Source organism: Coloeus monedula, assembly GCF_965178545.1.
Source record: "Coloeus monedula genome assembly, chromosome: 3".
Taxonomy (NCBI): domain Eukaryota; kingdom Metazoa; phylum Chordata; class Aves; order Passeriformes; family Corvidae; genus Coloeus; species Coloeus monedula.
In genome coordinates this window covers 19,004,788-19,022,029 of record NC_138783.1, presented here as the reverse complement: position 1 = coordinate 19,022,029, position 17,242 = coordinate 19,004,788, and the positions used below count along the sequence as shown (strand labels likewise).

The 17,242-nt window shown below is 41.4% G+C and overlaps 1 protein-coding gene across 6 annotated transcripts in view; it reads left to right on the top strand.

Moving 5' to 3' along the window:
- The window catches only part of BBX (BBX high mobility group box domain containing), a 140,598-nt gene that overhangs the window by 73,581 nt on the left and 49,775 nt on the right, over window positions 1-17,242 (top strand). For all 6 annotated transcript variants that reach the window (XM_082277967.1, XM_082277966.1, XM_082277965.1 and 3 more), the window contains 3 exons: window positions 3,978-4,148; window positions 5,649-5,891; window positions 12,310-12,508. In XM_082277967.1, coding sequence (XP_082134093.1) covers window positions 3,987-4,148; window positions 5,649-5,891; window positions 12,310-12,508 — 604 coding nt within the window. In that variant the 5' untranslated portion in view covers window positions 3,978-3,986. The remainder of the gene's footprint in view (window positions 1-3,977; window positions 4,149-5,648; window positions 5,892-12,309; window positions 12,509-17,242) is intronic.

The following is a 17,242-nucleotide window of genomic DNA, read 5'->3' as shown; positions in this document are numbered from 1 at the left end:
AACTTTTCAGTTGTCAAGCTTAAATGTGTGCTTCAGTTCTTGTAGGGTCCAAGTCCAGCTCTTTCTTTAAAAACATGCTGGTAGGGATGCTTGCCAGCGCTCGGGGATCCCTGAAAGAGAGAGAAGCAGCTGGTATTTCTGCTTGCTTCTGTCTGCCAGCTTCCAGTCTCTCATGTAAAACAAGCAGCTAACGTGCTATTGACGATGTGTCAAGGGGGGAAAAAAAACCAGATAAATAAATAGAATCTCAAGAGTCAGGTAACTGGATTCCATTGATGTTTTGCCATTGAAGAGGTAAATAATGCCAGTAAAACTTTCGCTGTTGTTTAATCATAATCATACATGCATTCTGCTACATCTTGCGAAAAGTAAGGGAAATGTCCATGTTAGCTGCATTTTGCATTTGTCTGGATGTATTCTATGGGTTTCTCTCATAATTAGATGAGTATGTGAATATATCAACAATTATGACACAAATGCCCATAAAGTGGGGGGCGGGGGGGGGGGGGGGGAGGGGTAGTAAAATCGAAGATGAAGCAATCCAGAGGAAAACAAGTTTACCACACTATGTTGGCATCCATTTTTTAAGAGGAAAAGTCCCATGTGATATAATAGAGACTTAGAACGTTTTTCATTATGCCAATCCTGTGTTTGACTGAGAGGGGCATCAGCAAAAAGTGCACACCAAAGAAAGTCTCTGAAATGTAGGTCAAAACGTATGGGGACCTGAATAAGTAAAAATGGGGGAAAAGGATTATGAAACACAAAAGTATTTAAAAATAGAATGTGACCCATGCTTAAGGAGAAGGAAATAATTTTATGTGTTCATGTTATGAATGACCCCCTATTTCATAGAAAAGAAGAGCAGGCATAGAGGATAGAGTATATAGCTTGACATACTTAGAAGTGAGGGACTTCAGGCCATGCTGTAAACGTAAAGTTTGAAGTCTGTGGCCTCAGTCCTTCCATCAGTGGGATCAAAATCAGGAGGGTTTTTGTCGTTGATTGCGGAGATTCACTTCGAAGCAGAAGCAAAGAATGACTTCGTGTTTTTCTATAGTAAATGGTGCTTGTATGACAGCCAGGATCTGACTTACTCTGTGTCGTAAAATGGTTCACAATTTAAAAAAACAACCTAATGAACATCCCGTGAATTCCTGAAGCTGAACATACATTTTTATTTTAGCACTAATGTGTGATGAGCTTTGATTAATTTATTTTAGTGGTGAGTGTTTAATACCTAGCCTTTGTACATGGAAAACAAAAATTATTTGTGAGCTCAGCTGTGGTGCCGAGGTGTAAGGTACTGAGAGCCATTTTGGGATTTGCCAGGTGACTGGTGCCTGGCTCTGTGCTGCCTTGCCAAACTCAGCATAGAGCATAGCAGCATAGCATAGCAGGGCCTCAGGGATGATGGAGAGCACATGTAAAATACATGGTGGGATCATCTAAGTCCTGTGAAGTCTTCCCTTGCTCATTCTTTTAAGGGCAGCAGGCAGAGAACTGCCAGCTAAAGGCAGTGCTGTTGTTGAAATAGCTCTGAGACTTCAGCTGAACTTTGTAAAGGAGGATCATGGAGCACTTCTCAAAACATTAATTTAGTTTCACACTAACAAGGTAGAAGGCTACTAGTAGTACTCATCATACCTAGGACTGACTTCAGACAGAAGCCATATGATTATTAGCTCATGTACATGGATGAGTGGTAAGGCTGGAGTAGCTCTCCCCATTGTACTTGTAGCGTATTTATCCTGCTCAGAAATAGGCCACATGCTTTATTGACTACAGTAATAGGCAGATCTGTATCACTTAGCAATCTCTGAACGAATCTCTGCTACCCACGGGAGCTGAAGTTCCTGCTTGAACATTAACTCAGCTTTGTTGATTTGTGTCTGAAAATACCCCAAACAAAAGCAAATGGTGGTTCAGCACTTTAGGAAGAGAGACAGATGGAGAGCACAGTGCAGTGTGGTAAATGGCAGAGGTCACAGTGGGATAAAAACAATTTCAAACATACATTTTATGAAACTGGATTGTGGCTTAATTTTCCACACTTGAATGTTTTTTTTAAACCAAAGTGGTTTGTGTATTTGGATCTGCTTTGGAAGTAACGGACGAAGATTTAGGTGAAATGGTGCATGGTTATGTGCTGTATAAAACTCCCTGTAACCTACAGGAGTTGGTTACAGAAAATGAACAGAAGAGCAGGTGATATGAAATCAAAGTTTAAATGTCTTCCAGGTAGAAATGGCATTATGTGTATAGCAAAGTATGTAATGGGACAAAGTTACTACAAAGTTACAGGGCTTTGTTAATTAGTCGAGGGGCAGGTGGTGCTGACAAGTGGGGAGGAGGTAACAAACTTCCACATACATCCAGGAAAATGCCATTTTAAAATGTAGGTTAAAATTTCTGAATCTCCTTGCTTCAGGCTTCAGACACAGCAGGCAGTGTCTGAAGGTCCTTCAGCTTTCTGCACTGTTGGAGTCTGCAAAGGAAGCAGCTGCTTATGCATGTTTCTGGTGCTAACAAGGGCACATAGCCAAAATGCCAGTGAGTTAACCAACAAGAAACACCTGGAAGAGATCATCCAAAACCAGAATTAGAACTCACTAAATGTAGGAGTGTGGCTGGAGCTGTGTGACATAGTTCTTGTGGGGTATTTGCCCCAGAGGTGGCACAATGGCTTGGGCAGCTGGTCTAAGTCCAAGTGTGGCAACTTCCTCTTCTGGCGCTGTAGGCTGAAACATTAGCCTTGTACCGGGCATCTGAGAGAAAGCAGCTTCCTAAAATGCATGGTGGCCTTGCAGTTACAAGGTTTGATTCTTTCCATGCCCTTTTCCTGAGAGTCAGCAACACAGCTCCTTCTGGCTTTGCCTATGGGACCAAGGCTTAGTGCAGCTGCTCTGTCCTGCTGGTGAGAAACCCCTGCGAGACTTCACAAAATTTATTTGCTTTATAAAGGTGTAGCTGGCTAACCACTCTCCAGGTTCAGTTTGTTTTGATGTTTGTGTTGTGTTCTTGGAAAGCTAGCCATGCTCCTGTCAGGATTGCCACTGATATTACACAATACTAACAGAAAGCTACAAGGGACCAGACTATGTGCCAGCAGCATTTACTTGCTGTGCGCTTTAGTATTTGGATGTGATGTGCTGGTTTTATTTCTTTATATATTTATTTGTCCCTTAGTTGAGTGGCTAAGGGACAAATCTGAAGTCAACCCTTAAATACATGGGATGTGGTAAGCATGTTTTTTACTAAGAGATATTTCTGAGGTACTTTTTAGGTAAGGACGCACACACAAGTAAATGTGATTTGTCTTCTGCATGCACTTGGCTCAGCACATGGTTTTTGTTTCCTGTGCAGTACTTTGGAAATGTCAGCATAACTACCTTTGATTGTTTACTTCAAATCTGTGTATTAAACTTCACTTCTCTTAGGATCTCAGATTTCCCTGTTGCACCTTTTAATGGCACTGGACAAATCCTAGCTCATAGTATCATGGGGCTCTGTATCAACATTGGTGCATATAAGTGCATGATTAACACCTGAGTGGCTGGTGATAGTTCCACTGTGATAAAGAGGGATATCCTGACATTGACATTTTCAGTGTCAAAATACGAAAAGCTGTAGTGGATATAGGTGTGGGAGAGCTGTGGAGTCTCTCACTCACTTGGCTAGCTAAGGGCTTGTCTGCTGTCCTTCAGATAGGAGCACATTTGAGAGCTGGACTAGCTGGCATCCTTGCTTCATGCTCTTAAATTGTGTATTGCTAGTTACTCTAGGCATTACATGGAAGTGTTAAGATTGCATAAAATACATCCATGCTTATGTTGATAATTGGAATAAGTCTCTGCCTAATACCTTGCCAGAAACTTCAGAGAGTTTGTATTAGTTCCTCATATATTTGTCACTGGTTTGATGGTCAGTTATGCCTATGGGTTTATTGTGAATTTATCAATATTTTTGCATGACAGGTCACAGTAATGAAAGGCAGTAGTAGGAATAAGGATCACTCAACAGAAGGTGAAGGAACTGGGAAGCGACCGAAAAGGAAGTGTCTTCAGTGGCATCCCCTGCTTGCCAAGAAACTCCTTGACTTCTCTGAAGAGGAAGAAGAGGAAGAAGAGGAGGAAGATATTGATAAGGTATATTTAACTGGATGCTTTGACCATAGATGGTTAATGGTGGATCGGATTCTCCCTAGCTGTGGTTTTTATTTTGTGTTGTCTCGTTCTCTTTTGTGAAGAAGCACAGCCAATAAAAAGTGATGCGGTGCCTGTACGGCTGTAGAGGCAGGTAGTGACACAAGAAAGTGAATTGTCAATCATTCCTTCAAAATAGTGGACAAATTCACACAAACTGTGATAGTTTTATCTGCTCTGTTTTAATAATGTGTTGCACATCCTAATCTTGATTGCTCCAAGTGTGTTTTTGATGTGCTTTTTTTTCAGTTGCTTATTTTAGACATGAGGTTGGTTTGTGCTTGGTGTCTGCTTCTAGTGGCTCTGAAGGGCATACCAAACTAAAAGTTTTCCTTCTTTTCTAAAGATAAAAAACTACAAACATTTAAAAGGGAAAAAGAAGGAAAAAGCTGTAAACAATTTTTATTATCTTTGCATGTGAAATTCAAGTTATCCTCCAGAGTACTGACTGCACAGCTGAGGTAATCTGTCTCTGGTTTGACACTTGGTATTTTGGTACTGTTCAGTGCCTCTGACCTTAACCCTTTTTTCATGAGGACCCTGCCATGTGGCACCTCACACTTTTACAGTTAGACTCATTCTCCATAACAAGAAGTGGGAATTGTTTATGCAGATGTGATGATTCCATCATGTGGATAGCATTCATATCTGTATCTCCTTGGTGTTTTCCTAAGGCAGGAATGGGAAGGTCGGTGCTGACGAGACTGCCTTGAGCCACACACTGATGAGAGAGGGTGACCTTGACAAGGATGAGTCTGATTCTCTGATGGTGCTTTCTGTTGACCTTACAGGCCCTTTCACAACGTGGGTATAAAATAGTAGCGTCACAGTTAGGTAGAAGGTGGTTTTCTGTCTCATGCAGTAAGTTCTGTGGCTCGTCCCTTGCAGGAATGGTACACTGGCCTGTAAGTGGAGAGAGCACAGTGTATTCTGTTGAGATTTGCCCTCTGCCTCTGCTGGGCAGCTGTGTGGTGGCTGCACTGCTGTGCTGCTGACAGTCTGAGCAGTGACCAGAAGGAGATGGGGAAACAACTGACAAACTAACAAACTGTTACCTGTTCCTCCTTGTGTGCTCTGTAGTTGCAAACACGAATAATCAAGGTCCAATCACTAAGGTGATTTCTAGGTTGTCAGAAGGGGGTAGGAAGGATCTCCTCCCTTCAGCCCCTTTAGCACTGTTACTAGAGAATGGTCCTCAGCTTAGAAATTGTTCCACTTGGAAGTCAGTGTTAAGTCTTGCAGAGAGCATGAACGAACCTTGGACTGTCAGGTGAGGAGGTTTGATGTAGAACTCTGCACTGTCTGGATGGAACAGATGGCCTTTGGAGACAGCTGTGTGCATCCATGTGCCTCTCCCTCACTCCCATGCAGCGCACACAGTCTCAGTCTTTGTGCAAAGCGCGGATAACTGAGCTTACACCCCTTCCCTTTCGGTTCTGCCAGGTGCCGCTCCTTGGCCCTGATGGTTTAGAGCAGGATGCTGATGAGACTGAAGATGACGAGTCCTCAGAGCAACGAGCTCGCCGACCAATGAATGCATTTCTCTTGTTCTGCAAACGCCACCGCTCTCTTGTGCGGAAAGAACACCCTCGCCTCGATAATCGTGGCGCAACCAAGATCTTGGCAGATTGGTGGTCTGTTCTAGATCCAAAAGAAAAACAGAAATACACTGACATGGCCAAGGAGGTATGTTCTCTCTGAATGGTGGATGTAAAGGGAGTTCACTACATATTTGTCTTCTTTTTCTCTGTGTATTAAATGTTTTCTGTGGGATTTTTCTCTTCCCTCCGTTCCTCAGCTTCACCAGTGGGATTATGGTGCCCAGAGCAGCTGCTGTTCTTGCTTTAATTCACTTGATCCTTTGGACCAGCATAAAAAGCAGTTGGTCTGTGTACACAAACTAACCTGGCTCCAGTAGTCATTGCTGTAAATATATGCACTTTGTGATTGTATCGCCTGATAATTTCTGCAGTACAAGCATTAGCATAAGGATAGTGGCCATTGTAAACAATAACATACAGTTCACTGTCAGCTGACTAGTGATACTTAGCTGTGCATTTGATACCAGTGATGCCAGCTACTGTAATACAGGTGGACTAAACCAAAGGCACAGTCAAGAAATGTAGTCCCTTTTTGCCTTTGATGCTAAAGAATTAAAAAATTACTAGTGTTTCTTGAAGTACATTCCCCATTAACCACTTTCTGATACAGCAAGATTTGGTGAGTCCAATACCAGATGAAAGAGCAGTGCTTAATCAGAGTCTGTTAACTGGGAGCAAGGAAAGGAGATTTATCCCTGTATTTCACAAAGTATCTGTATGTCAACTTAAAATTTAAATGAGCATTTTTAAGAAATAGCTTTCTTGATAAGCTGTTGCCAAGAAGGCTGTGGTTATTGATGGTAGAGTGAGAAGGACACAGCCAATTACTTAGGCGGATAACCTGACCCCAGAACTGATCCCCGTGATTACCTGTATGATACAGATTGCGGGTAACCTTTGAATTCAATCTTAATAACTAGTGGAACACCAGTGAGAAGGAAAAACATCTCTCTCTTTTGTTGAGTATGGTAGCACACTGTGGGAAGTGCAGATAGCTGTGAAACAATTGGGAAAACTATTATCCATGCCTGCCCTGCAACCTCAAGGTGTCTGCTACCATTAACACAGTCTAAGGTCTGTCTGTTCAGTAGATTGTGTGAGAATGGAAAGGCTCACAGGATAAACGAAGTGTTTAGCATGGCAGGTCCTTTTTGAAGCAGGGTCTGTAGTACCTCTGTAGTTCCTCCTCTGCGGCACAGTATTCAAACGTTTGAGTCTCAGCTTTGTCCAGCCATTCCAGTTTTGTTCTGCATTGCTGTTTACAAGTTAGTGATATTTCTCTAAATGTGTGGGGAAAGGGCAATTAGAAGGTTCAGTACAGATGCAGAAGAAGGAAAGATGAGAACAATGAAATGATTTTTGGAAGAAACAAACCCAGTGTGACTGTTTTTCTTAGCCTTTTGTCTTGCTGAAGGCAACTTGTTCATTAAGAAGGAAAATAATTGCAGAACTTCTGTATGAAGTGACAGATCTGAAACTATTAATCATATTGTTATAGAAATCATTGTTCCTGTAGTGATTTTTTTTTTTGGCATGAAGAATAAATTGTATATTCAACGTCAAAGCAGAACAATAAATCTAAGGAGTTTACATCATCATAAGTAGTTCTAAGAATGTGTAGAAGAGAGATAGTGTGTAATTTTTATTCTTTAAACAGTGTATGTTACAGCAATAATTAGCAGCTATAATGTGCTGTTGAATATATTTGGGCCTTCTTCACCAACAAGCCTATTTTCTGTGTGTGGATTGATCGTTTTATTGTAGCACTTGCTTTTCACAGAACCACAGAATGATGGGGTTGGAAGGAGCCTCTGGGGAGATCATCTAATCCAACCCACTGCTCAAGCAGGTTCACCTACAGCAGGTTGCACAGGTTCACTGTAGGTAGGCTTACTGCAGGGACTGCCAAAAAGAGGTTAATGCAAACTGTAGTGAGAACTGTTGTTGGCATTTTTCTTTTTCCTAAAGAGAATTTATTTAAAAATCAAGAAGGTGAATGCCTTTGGAAGATAAAAATGCCATTGCACCAATGATCTGTTTGAGTACCTATATAAGCTCACTGAGGTTTAAGATACAGTGAGTAATCTTCTGTTACTTAAATGTAGCTTTTCAGTGTCCTTTGACTTCATATTTCACTGGGCAGCCTCTAGCCACTGTCCTGGCAGGAAACACGTCTCCCAGAGGACGCTCTATCATGTCTGCTCTCCGTATTGTATACCCTGGGCATCCAGATCACTCTTTCAGAGATAAAGGTAGGCCTTACAGAAGTGGTCCCTCCTGCAGTGGCTACAGTCCCTGTTCTTCTACAGTCTCTAGAATGTTTTTTACTACTCGTCGCTGTAGCTTCTAAAATCATTTGGGTTTGGTCATGTGCCATGCAAGAAGCTTTCAGTTTCTTACCTGCTTACTACTAGCAGTGATTTTATCTCAGCAGTATGCATGTCAATGCACTTGTTTATTTATTGACATGTGTCTAGCTGTATGCAAGATTGGCATTTTGGAGGATAGTGAGGTGCCCAAACTTTTTGCCAGCTGGAATTATGAGAAGTTCCCTAGTAGACTGGACCTATGTCCTTGACTCCCACTGAGAGGCTCATCAGGTCTCTAGTTCATTCAGGCACTTTGGAAAATCCCATTATGTACCTGTCTGCACCTTGGGGTGCTTTAATTATCTGGAAAAACTGGCCCCGCACTCCCTCTGTTTTCAGTCTTGTGGTTTATGGTCTCTTGTAGCAACAACTGCCCTGGAGACCTGGTGCTGCACCTGCAGATCTTGATGTCTGCTTTTGCTGGTGTTACCTTTATGAGTAGGCTTTCTATTTCTATCCTGCAGAGTTCCTAGATCAGCTTAAATCTGAAAGTTTCCCTGCCTAGGATATAAGCCCTGTAGCTGATAGATACTCAAAAAGGAACCAGAAGTGTTGCTGTACTTTTTAGCATTTTCCTTCATTGAGGGAAATTAATCTGGCCACTCATAAATATGCACCAGCATTTTTACTTGCTTCAGTAATAAGGGTAGTGTTCTTCTGTTAACTCTTACAGGATTTACTGGGAGTGTTCAGCTGTTTTAGAAAGTATCTGGCGAGATTGATATTGTTCATGCCCTATTCCCTTGCTAGAAGACACTTCATTTTTAAATACATCTTTGCATCAGCAAGATCCAGGCAGTCAGGATTGTGTCCTGTAGGGAGCAGCCTGATAAATGTGATTAGACATTGGAGTGGACTGACCCTTGAGGTGGTGGAGTCAGCATCCCTGGAGGTGTTTAAGGAAAGACTGATGTGCCATGGTGTAGTTGGTAAGGTGTGTTGGTCCATAGGTTGGACTTGATCTCAGAGGTCTTTTCCAACCTCACTTACTGTGTGATTCTGCTGCCATTCAGTGGCCGAGCTGAACACTTCTCCCAGCTGGTCCTCAGCCAGTGTTGCCTCACGTCCAGTCAGCCAGACTGGGAACTTGCTGGCCTTGTGGTGCCACTGCTTTGGCAGCTGCCTCAGGGTAGGAGGGGACAAATGTCTCCAGCTTGCTGGCTGGAGTTTGGCAAGTCCACTGGCTGATGTATGGACTGTAACATGTGTAATGCAAACCCTGCATCCTTCAGGAGTGAAAAATGGAGTGTTGTATTTTCTGGGGAATTTGTTTTTAATGTTAGATCTCTGGAATTCATGTGACATTTAATAGCATACATTTAAAGTTAAGCACGTGCTAACAGCTAGCCTGAGGTGTAGCTGGAATCCACTTGTGAGCTGCTGTTCCTACCACAACTAGAGAAAGCCAATCTTTTTTTATTTGGTGATGAAAGCAACTCGGGGAGTTTTAACGTCAGTTCTGAAGTGGCACCGGTCCCGCTGCATAACACAACATTCTCCAGGCTTTCACAAAACAGAAATAAGGCATCAGACCAGTCCCACAGACACATCTTGTTCTATTTCTTACCTGGAACTTTGGGACATGACCCTGCCGGGCAGTCCCTGCCATTTGTTGTGGAAAGCAAGGTGGTGTCTTTGCATTCCAGGTTAGGTACTTATGTTTGGGTTGAGTTTTTTGTGGTTTTCTTTGATTGGTTTGGTTTGCCTGTGTTTTGGGCTTTTTAAAATCAGTTTTAGACATCTGCTTAGACTGGCTGTGTTAAGTTGCTTTATTGCACAGTTGGTCAAAGGGAGGAAAACAATAAACTCCACTATTCTCTTTGACCTTTTCTTGTTACTGTGTAGCTCATTTAAGTTACTTTCTCATGACCTGGTAAGCAAAGTGTATCTGGTTTTTTTAGGCCTTGGTCTAGTAGTCACAAAAATCAATAATGAAAGGCTTTTTGAGATTTGGATCAGGCCCCTGTATGCATTTATAAAAAGTACTTCTTGGCCATTGTTTAACTTCTTAAATTTTCTTTTCCTTTGTCTTATATCTTGAAACTGAACTGTTCCAATGAGTTGTCCTCCCTCAGTTTGCTCCCTTCCCTTCAGAAACTGCAGTTAATGTTCACTTCTTGGCTTTGCAGAGAAAAAAAAGACATTAATGCAGCTCACTTGAATTGCTCTTGTTGAAAACTGATTAAAAGCTTATTGCAGCCTCGTCTCACAAATGGCATGCATTCTGGTTCTCTTTTGATGGGCAGCCTGTCGGCTTGTCAGATTACTCAGTAGAATAATTCAATTACTCAAAGCAGCATTGCTGATATGAAGAGCTTATGTAGCTCATTGCTAGCGACTCTGTGCTTTTCACTCTGCAGGCTGGAAACATGATTTGTGAGTGGGCTGTGGCTTTAACAATGGAAGGCAAAGCTGCTTCGTCGTGTATTTCCTTTCCTCCTCTTCCCTTACCCTCCCCTTCCTATCCCTTCCCTCCACCAGGCTATTTTTGTGGTCTGTTGAGCTCCCAAAGCAAACTGAGGGAAAAGGAAAAGGAGTGAGGTGAGCGGTGTCGCAGTCCTTCCTTTGCAGATTTAATACATACACCCTATTCAGAAAATACAGTGTGTATGTGGGTCAGCGATCCCTGCAGATTTTTATTATTTATAGCCATTTCTATAAATACAGGACTTCACACAGCAGGGTTCATGCAGTGCTGTGTTTCTTGTAAACCGAAACGTTTTTATCTGTGCTATGGTCTGGAGGTAGCAAGTGCCAGCTCAAAAGGGGAAGATGGAAATGAAAGAAAGCAATGCACATGTGATGGTGACCCTGCCACAAGGCAGACTGTTGAGCTGGGAAAACACCGTAGTGGCTCTAGCAGAGGACAAGGCTTTCAGTGCTGTTTCTGTATTTGATGCCCAAGAGACTTTTTTTCCTCTCTGTATTTCTGTGCATGCATGTGCATGAAATATAGGTGCTTCTCTGTGCCATGACTGGGACTGATGACAGCTGTGTGGGTGGGGAACATGTAATCACAGAACAAACTTCCTGCATCTGCCCTGCCACATACTTCCAAGCACAAAACTGCTCTTTTGGTTGTTTGCTGCCGTTGAGAGCTACCCAGCTGTAAAGGGGTGTTGGGTTCCTTCTCCCTGTGGTGAGCACTGGTACTTGCTGGGTAGGCTCCCACAGCAGCAAGTTCTGTACACCCCTATCAGTTGTTAGGCAAACATCTGCAGCTGGAATGTGTGGCATGTTCCTCTGATTTGCCAGTTCTCAACCTTGCATAGCAACACATGTAAAATACTGAAATGCAGTCTTTCTGTTACTGTTGACATTCAAAAATCTTGGTTTAATGTGGGCAGTAAGATTCTTGGAAAACGGTGGTGGTTTGTTTTGTGAATAAAATAGATCCTGGTCCTTTCCCCCGTCCTCCAAACTGTGGGATCCAGACCCTTTCCCCCACCCCCCCCCATGTGTAGTTTGGCTTCCTTTGTTTTGCTGCCTCATACCAAGAACACAGCAAACAACTGAGATGTGTGCTTGGGTGCTCAAGGCCAAAGAATGTTTTAAATGGTCACAGTTTGTCTTATGCAGCCATACAGCATGGTACGTTTTGGAAGGAGCATTGGGATGGTGTATCACAAGACACTGAATATGACATTATATTGGTTGTGATTTGTTTTCGCTGCCTGGTTTGGGAAAGCATATACTCAAATATTCTAAAATACAGAACTATTAGAGAAGAATGAGTGCAAGGTAAGGCATCATACTGCACTTACTGCTAAATGTGTGTTTTTAATTCGAACTAGAAGGTAAACCTGCAAAAGAATTCAAGTATCTGTTTCTCAGAGCGTGAGCATACAAGTGCTGGGAGGCAGTTTGCAGGATCAGAACTTCAGCCTGCTCTGGGTAATAGACCCTCAGGAGAGGAAAGAGAAAACCCACTTCTTTAGATACAATTCTACTTATCTTAATATTTCTTCTTAGCAAATTGTGTTGGTGGTTGAACTCTAAGCATGTGATTAAACTGTTAAAAAATCAAGGTACTTAAGGATTAGTTGCTGTATTAAATCCTCTTACATGCAGTGTTCTGTGTTGCCCTGTTTAGAGTATATTGTCATGAATGGTAATTTTTGTTTTCTTTTCTAGTACAAGGATGCATTTATGAAAGCAAACCCAGGGTACAAATGGTGCCCCACAACCAACAAACCTGTGAAAACCCAGGCATCCAGTGTTACAAACAGGAAAAAGCTATGGGCCATTGCATCAGACTCTGCAAAAGACTTACCGAGCCCAAGGAAAGTAACCAAAAGTGAAGAAATGCCACAACTTAACTTTGGGATGGCAGGTGAGATTTCCATCCATGTTACTCAGCTGTAGCATCCTCATTTTGTCTGGGGATGTGGTATTGAAATTGAACTTGGGATACCAGTTTTCTTTACTGGACATGGTACTGTAGTGTCCCAGATTAAGTTTCCAAAACTGTAGTTAAACCTCTGTGTAACAACTTTCTAAAATCTTCCATAGTGCATGATTTATTTTCCGGAGTCAAGTCCACATATGAGGCATGCTAACTCATACCCCACGTAGGGCCCAGATTTGATAGATTTTTGATTCCAGCTTATCTGCTGTTAGAGACTTTCATTCTCTGGTCAAAAAGGAAAGTACTGATTGTGTGCATTCTGTTTCTCTGTCATAAAAAGCCTACTCTGTTCAGTAATTTACTGTTTGCAAAAATAATTTTGGTGGTGTCTCTGAAGTTGGATATGTTAATATTCTTGTAGATTAATGTACCAGTGGGGTTAACTTTTCTGTATTTAAATCAAAGGAAGCATAATGTAATTGCACTTAAATGTGCTCTTTTGCCCATTATGTCTTGGAGAAGCGAATTCTAAACTTCTCAACATTTGAAGAAAAAAAAGAAGTATGTGAAGAAGTGTAGGTGGAGTGTCTGAACTGGTGAAAAGCAGATAATCTCTCACTGATAATCCATAAATAGCAGGACTGTCGTAATCATGACCTTGAAATACAGGGACAATAATGTTAAATACTGGCATCTTAGGAACCTAACAGTAAGGTAGAAGAAAAATTTTTTCCTTGACATTCCTTTTTCCCTTTTTTTCCTTTTTTTTTTTTCCTTGTTTAAAGTTTCAGATGCATCAATATTTATAAAAATAGGAGCTTTTTTTTTTTTTTTTTTGTCATATCCTACCTGGTTTATGACAGGTGTGTAGCAGATAGGACTTTCCTGCTTAGAGAGAGCTGGAGAGTAGAAAATGGTTTTATGGAACAAGTGTAAAAGGATGAAAAGGGATAAAGAGGCATGTATACCTTAGTATAGTGGTATGAAAATTCCTGTAATTAAATTCCTTCTGGCTCTTCAGGAACTGTGAAATGTGATGAAAATAAAAGTTTTTCATGCTGCATAGTTCCAGTATATAGGAGACCAGTTCCAAAACTCACAAGCCCCTTCAGACCATTCTGCTTTTGCTTTTAGAGGAGTCATTTCTATGCTCCTTAAATATTTGTTGATTTAACACAAAGAACAAGTAACAAGCCTTAATCTGCTTCTCATTCAGCCCCCAATGCTCTCGTTGGGCTATCCTAATGTCAAGTTTTTGAGTACAGAGGTCTTGAATCAACACCTGTCAGAGTAGGGGACAGAGAAATTAAGAATTAATTAGAAACTAATCCATTGTTTTATCTATAGAGCCTTTAATTTCTGAAGAAAGTCCTTTTGTGCTACCTGTGATCGTTTTTATTTTATTTTTTTTTCTGCAGGGTGAGTCAATGAGCATAGTAATTCATAAGGATCTTGCTCCAGTCCTCATGCCAGTGGAGGCTGGCAATATCTTGGGTATAAGAATAGTTCATAAAAATGATGACAGCTTCTGACAGAGATGTTAGCAGCATCCACATCATGGCAAGTGTGCCATGCCAAATGGATTACTGCTTTGTCAACTATATACCAGTTTGTGCTAAATGATGTTTACTGTGCTCCTCTCCACTTGACTTCACATGATAGTTCAATTCAACTTTCACTCTTCTACCCAGTACAATCTCTTTAAAATCCAGGCTGTATACTAGCTAATGAACTGAAATGTAGCTGAACCACCTCAAAAACACTCCTACCTTTGAAATACCACTGATTCTCTTGTATCTTCAAGGCAGGTAACTTCCTCAGGACAGGGTTTATATGAGTCCAGAATCATGCCAGGAAATCTGTTTCATTTGTGGGTTGTTGCTAATTGTGGCTTGATTGCTTTTTGTATATTACATTTTATTTTGGATAATCTGATATGTAGAGAGCAAGATCTTACTTTGTTTTTTTCAGTTCCACACAGGCTGTTTCTGTCCTCTATTTTTTGGCTTTACAAGAATAACCATCCCACATTTAAGTCTCTCATGCTGACCTACCGTTATGTCAAGAAGGTGAGGTGTGGCACCAACATTGGGCTTCTGATCTGCAGACCCGCTAGTGGTGTCCTTGATCATCCAGCCTGGAAGCTGTAACTGAGCATGTTTTTCTCATGACATGGCCCACCTGTGTAGGGTGTAGGGCAAAGACAACTGCTGTTTGCAACAGCTTTGCCATACAAGTGTGCGAGATTCCCAGTTACTTGCATATTTTTGCTTCAGAAGAAAACCATCCATGCCAAAATTCTTTTTAGAGAGGCAAAGGGTGGAAGAAAGATTCTTCTAGAGTAGGCTATACTCCTACAGAAACGCAGTAGGAGGAAGCTCAGGAAGGAGCTTAATTAGGCACCCAGGTAAAAGTTAGTTGAAGCTGGTTCCTGCTGGCCTTCTTCCTACTTAGCACTTCCTCAGTTCGTTGTTTCCTCTGACTGAGAAATGGCAATGATGAACAAGCCAGCCTGCTGAGTCTGTAACCAGCCCAGTACTAACAAAGTATGTCATTTCTAAACAGAGAGATGGTTTTAAGTTTCATCAATATTAAAAGCTGTTGAGTAAGTCACGAATCGCCTCCCATTCTGCAAGTCAAATGTGTGTGCTATTTTCCCAGTACTGTTGATTTAAGAATAAATTCTGTAGAATACCCCTTTAAATTCTTCTTGATACCAGTAAGCTCCTAGTGCCAGAAGAGAAACATTATTGTGCTGAGAAGGCACTACAAGCATATGGCGGTGTTTGGATATGTACATTTTGTCTTCCCTTAGGTGAAGTTATTTTGTAATTGGAAACCTTAATGGAAGGATTTTTGTTTTTATCATGAGCAGACATCTAAGCATCAACCCTCTGCTACAGCTGCAGCATAAGTGCTCAAGTTGTTCAAGCATCACACGAAACTTTTATTTTCCATTTATCTGTAATTTTTTCCTTCCTCTTAATTTTTCTATTTAAATTAACAGTTTAAGTATTTGCTTACTTGGGGAGAAAAACACTAACCCACACTTCCATCTTTGTCCCCTTATGATAAGCTACTTACTTGAAAGGCAGAAAGACAAAACTACCAAGAAGATGTTTAGAAAAGGGGCAAGAATTTTACAGTCTTAAACTGGGTATTCTTGAGATGGCCAAAACTGGGGAGGGGGAAAAGGACCAACAGGTAACTAAAATAAAGTACAAAAGAGCAGCTGGGAGTCATCAGTGTGATGTGGACATAAGAAAGTTCTATACTGCAGTTGGTCAGGCAAAATGTTTGCAGGAACCCCCTCATCTGATGTGGTTGCCCTGCTGGTCATCCAAATACAAGAAAGATGAACTCCACCTGGGGTAACTGCAGAGGAGAGCTTTAGGAGTGGCTGGAATGAGGGAGATGGATGTGCTTGAATTGTTTAGACCAGGAAGACAAGTGGAAGAACAGTAGGACGAGTCCTTAAATGCAGAAAAGGGAGATACCATTTTGGGAAACTGTTACTAATCATAAAGATGTGAGTACCAGAAAAACCATGTACTACCTGGCCCTGGGTATATTTAAGCTAAAAACAGGAAAAAAGCCCTTAATGCTTAGAAGATTTGGATCCTGCAAGCGCCTTCCAAAGGGAGTAAAGAAAGTAGAAAGCAACCAGCCAAGGCCTTACTGTTTAATATGTGGCTCAGTAGGTTTATGGTAGGCCTGGAGATCTCTTCCAGTCTCTCCTTCTTCCAAATTAACTGCTTGCTCAGGCATTATCTTTCAAGATACATGTTCACTTTTCACTTCCTAATTGCTCTGATGTCCTCTGGTTTGAAGGACTGAATGGTTTCTGATGAACTACTTGGATGGCAAAAAGTGCTGTTGCTGACAGGATCACTTCACTTACAAACTGTGCTTAGATACTTACTGGCCCTTCACATTTTCTGTGTCTCTTCTTGTTACTAGATCCTACACTTTTGGTAGTGCCTTGTCTTTTCATAGAAGGGTGATTTTTTTTTTTTTTAATTTAAAAAGACAAACTTTTTAAACAAAACCAAGCCTCCCACATGCTTTCTATGAATTTATTACGGTGAAGGAAAAAGTTAATTCCAGTTGGATATTGGGTTTGAAGCTATGTGCCAGTTAGGATGCCTGTTTAATGCTATTTTATAATAAGCCACTCTTCTATCCATGAGGTAGTGAATGAGCCTGGTTTATTTACATTGTTTTTCTCTGCTTCTATTTAATGCCCTTCTCAAAGACTATTGAAAAAACTTACGTTGTGAATGTCAGTGAGAGATGCTGTGTGCAGGAAAACTTTGGGCAGCATCTGTGGTATTGCGTTAAACAGCATCGATGAGTACTCCCATGAATTGGGCTGTGATCATCAGTAGCACTAAACTGTTTGGAGGTTTACAGGTACAGGTTTGGCCCATGTCAGCTGAAAAGATCAAAAAATTCCACTCACATCATGGCTGTTATTGGAGACATTTGGCCACTGTCTGTCTTCTCTCTACATGACACTGTTTAATCAGGCGTCTGCATTGCTTCCAAGGCATTCCCCCAAAATCAGACAATTAGTCTTCATAGTGATGAAGAGCAACCACTGTTCTGAGTGGAAAAGCTACTCCATGAGTAATGCAGTGTCAGAGTTTATTGCTTTCAATTCTTGTCATTTTCTGAGCTCCTGAGGTGCAGGAAGGCCGGAGGGGAAAAGCTGTCAGT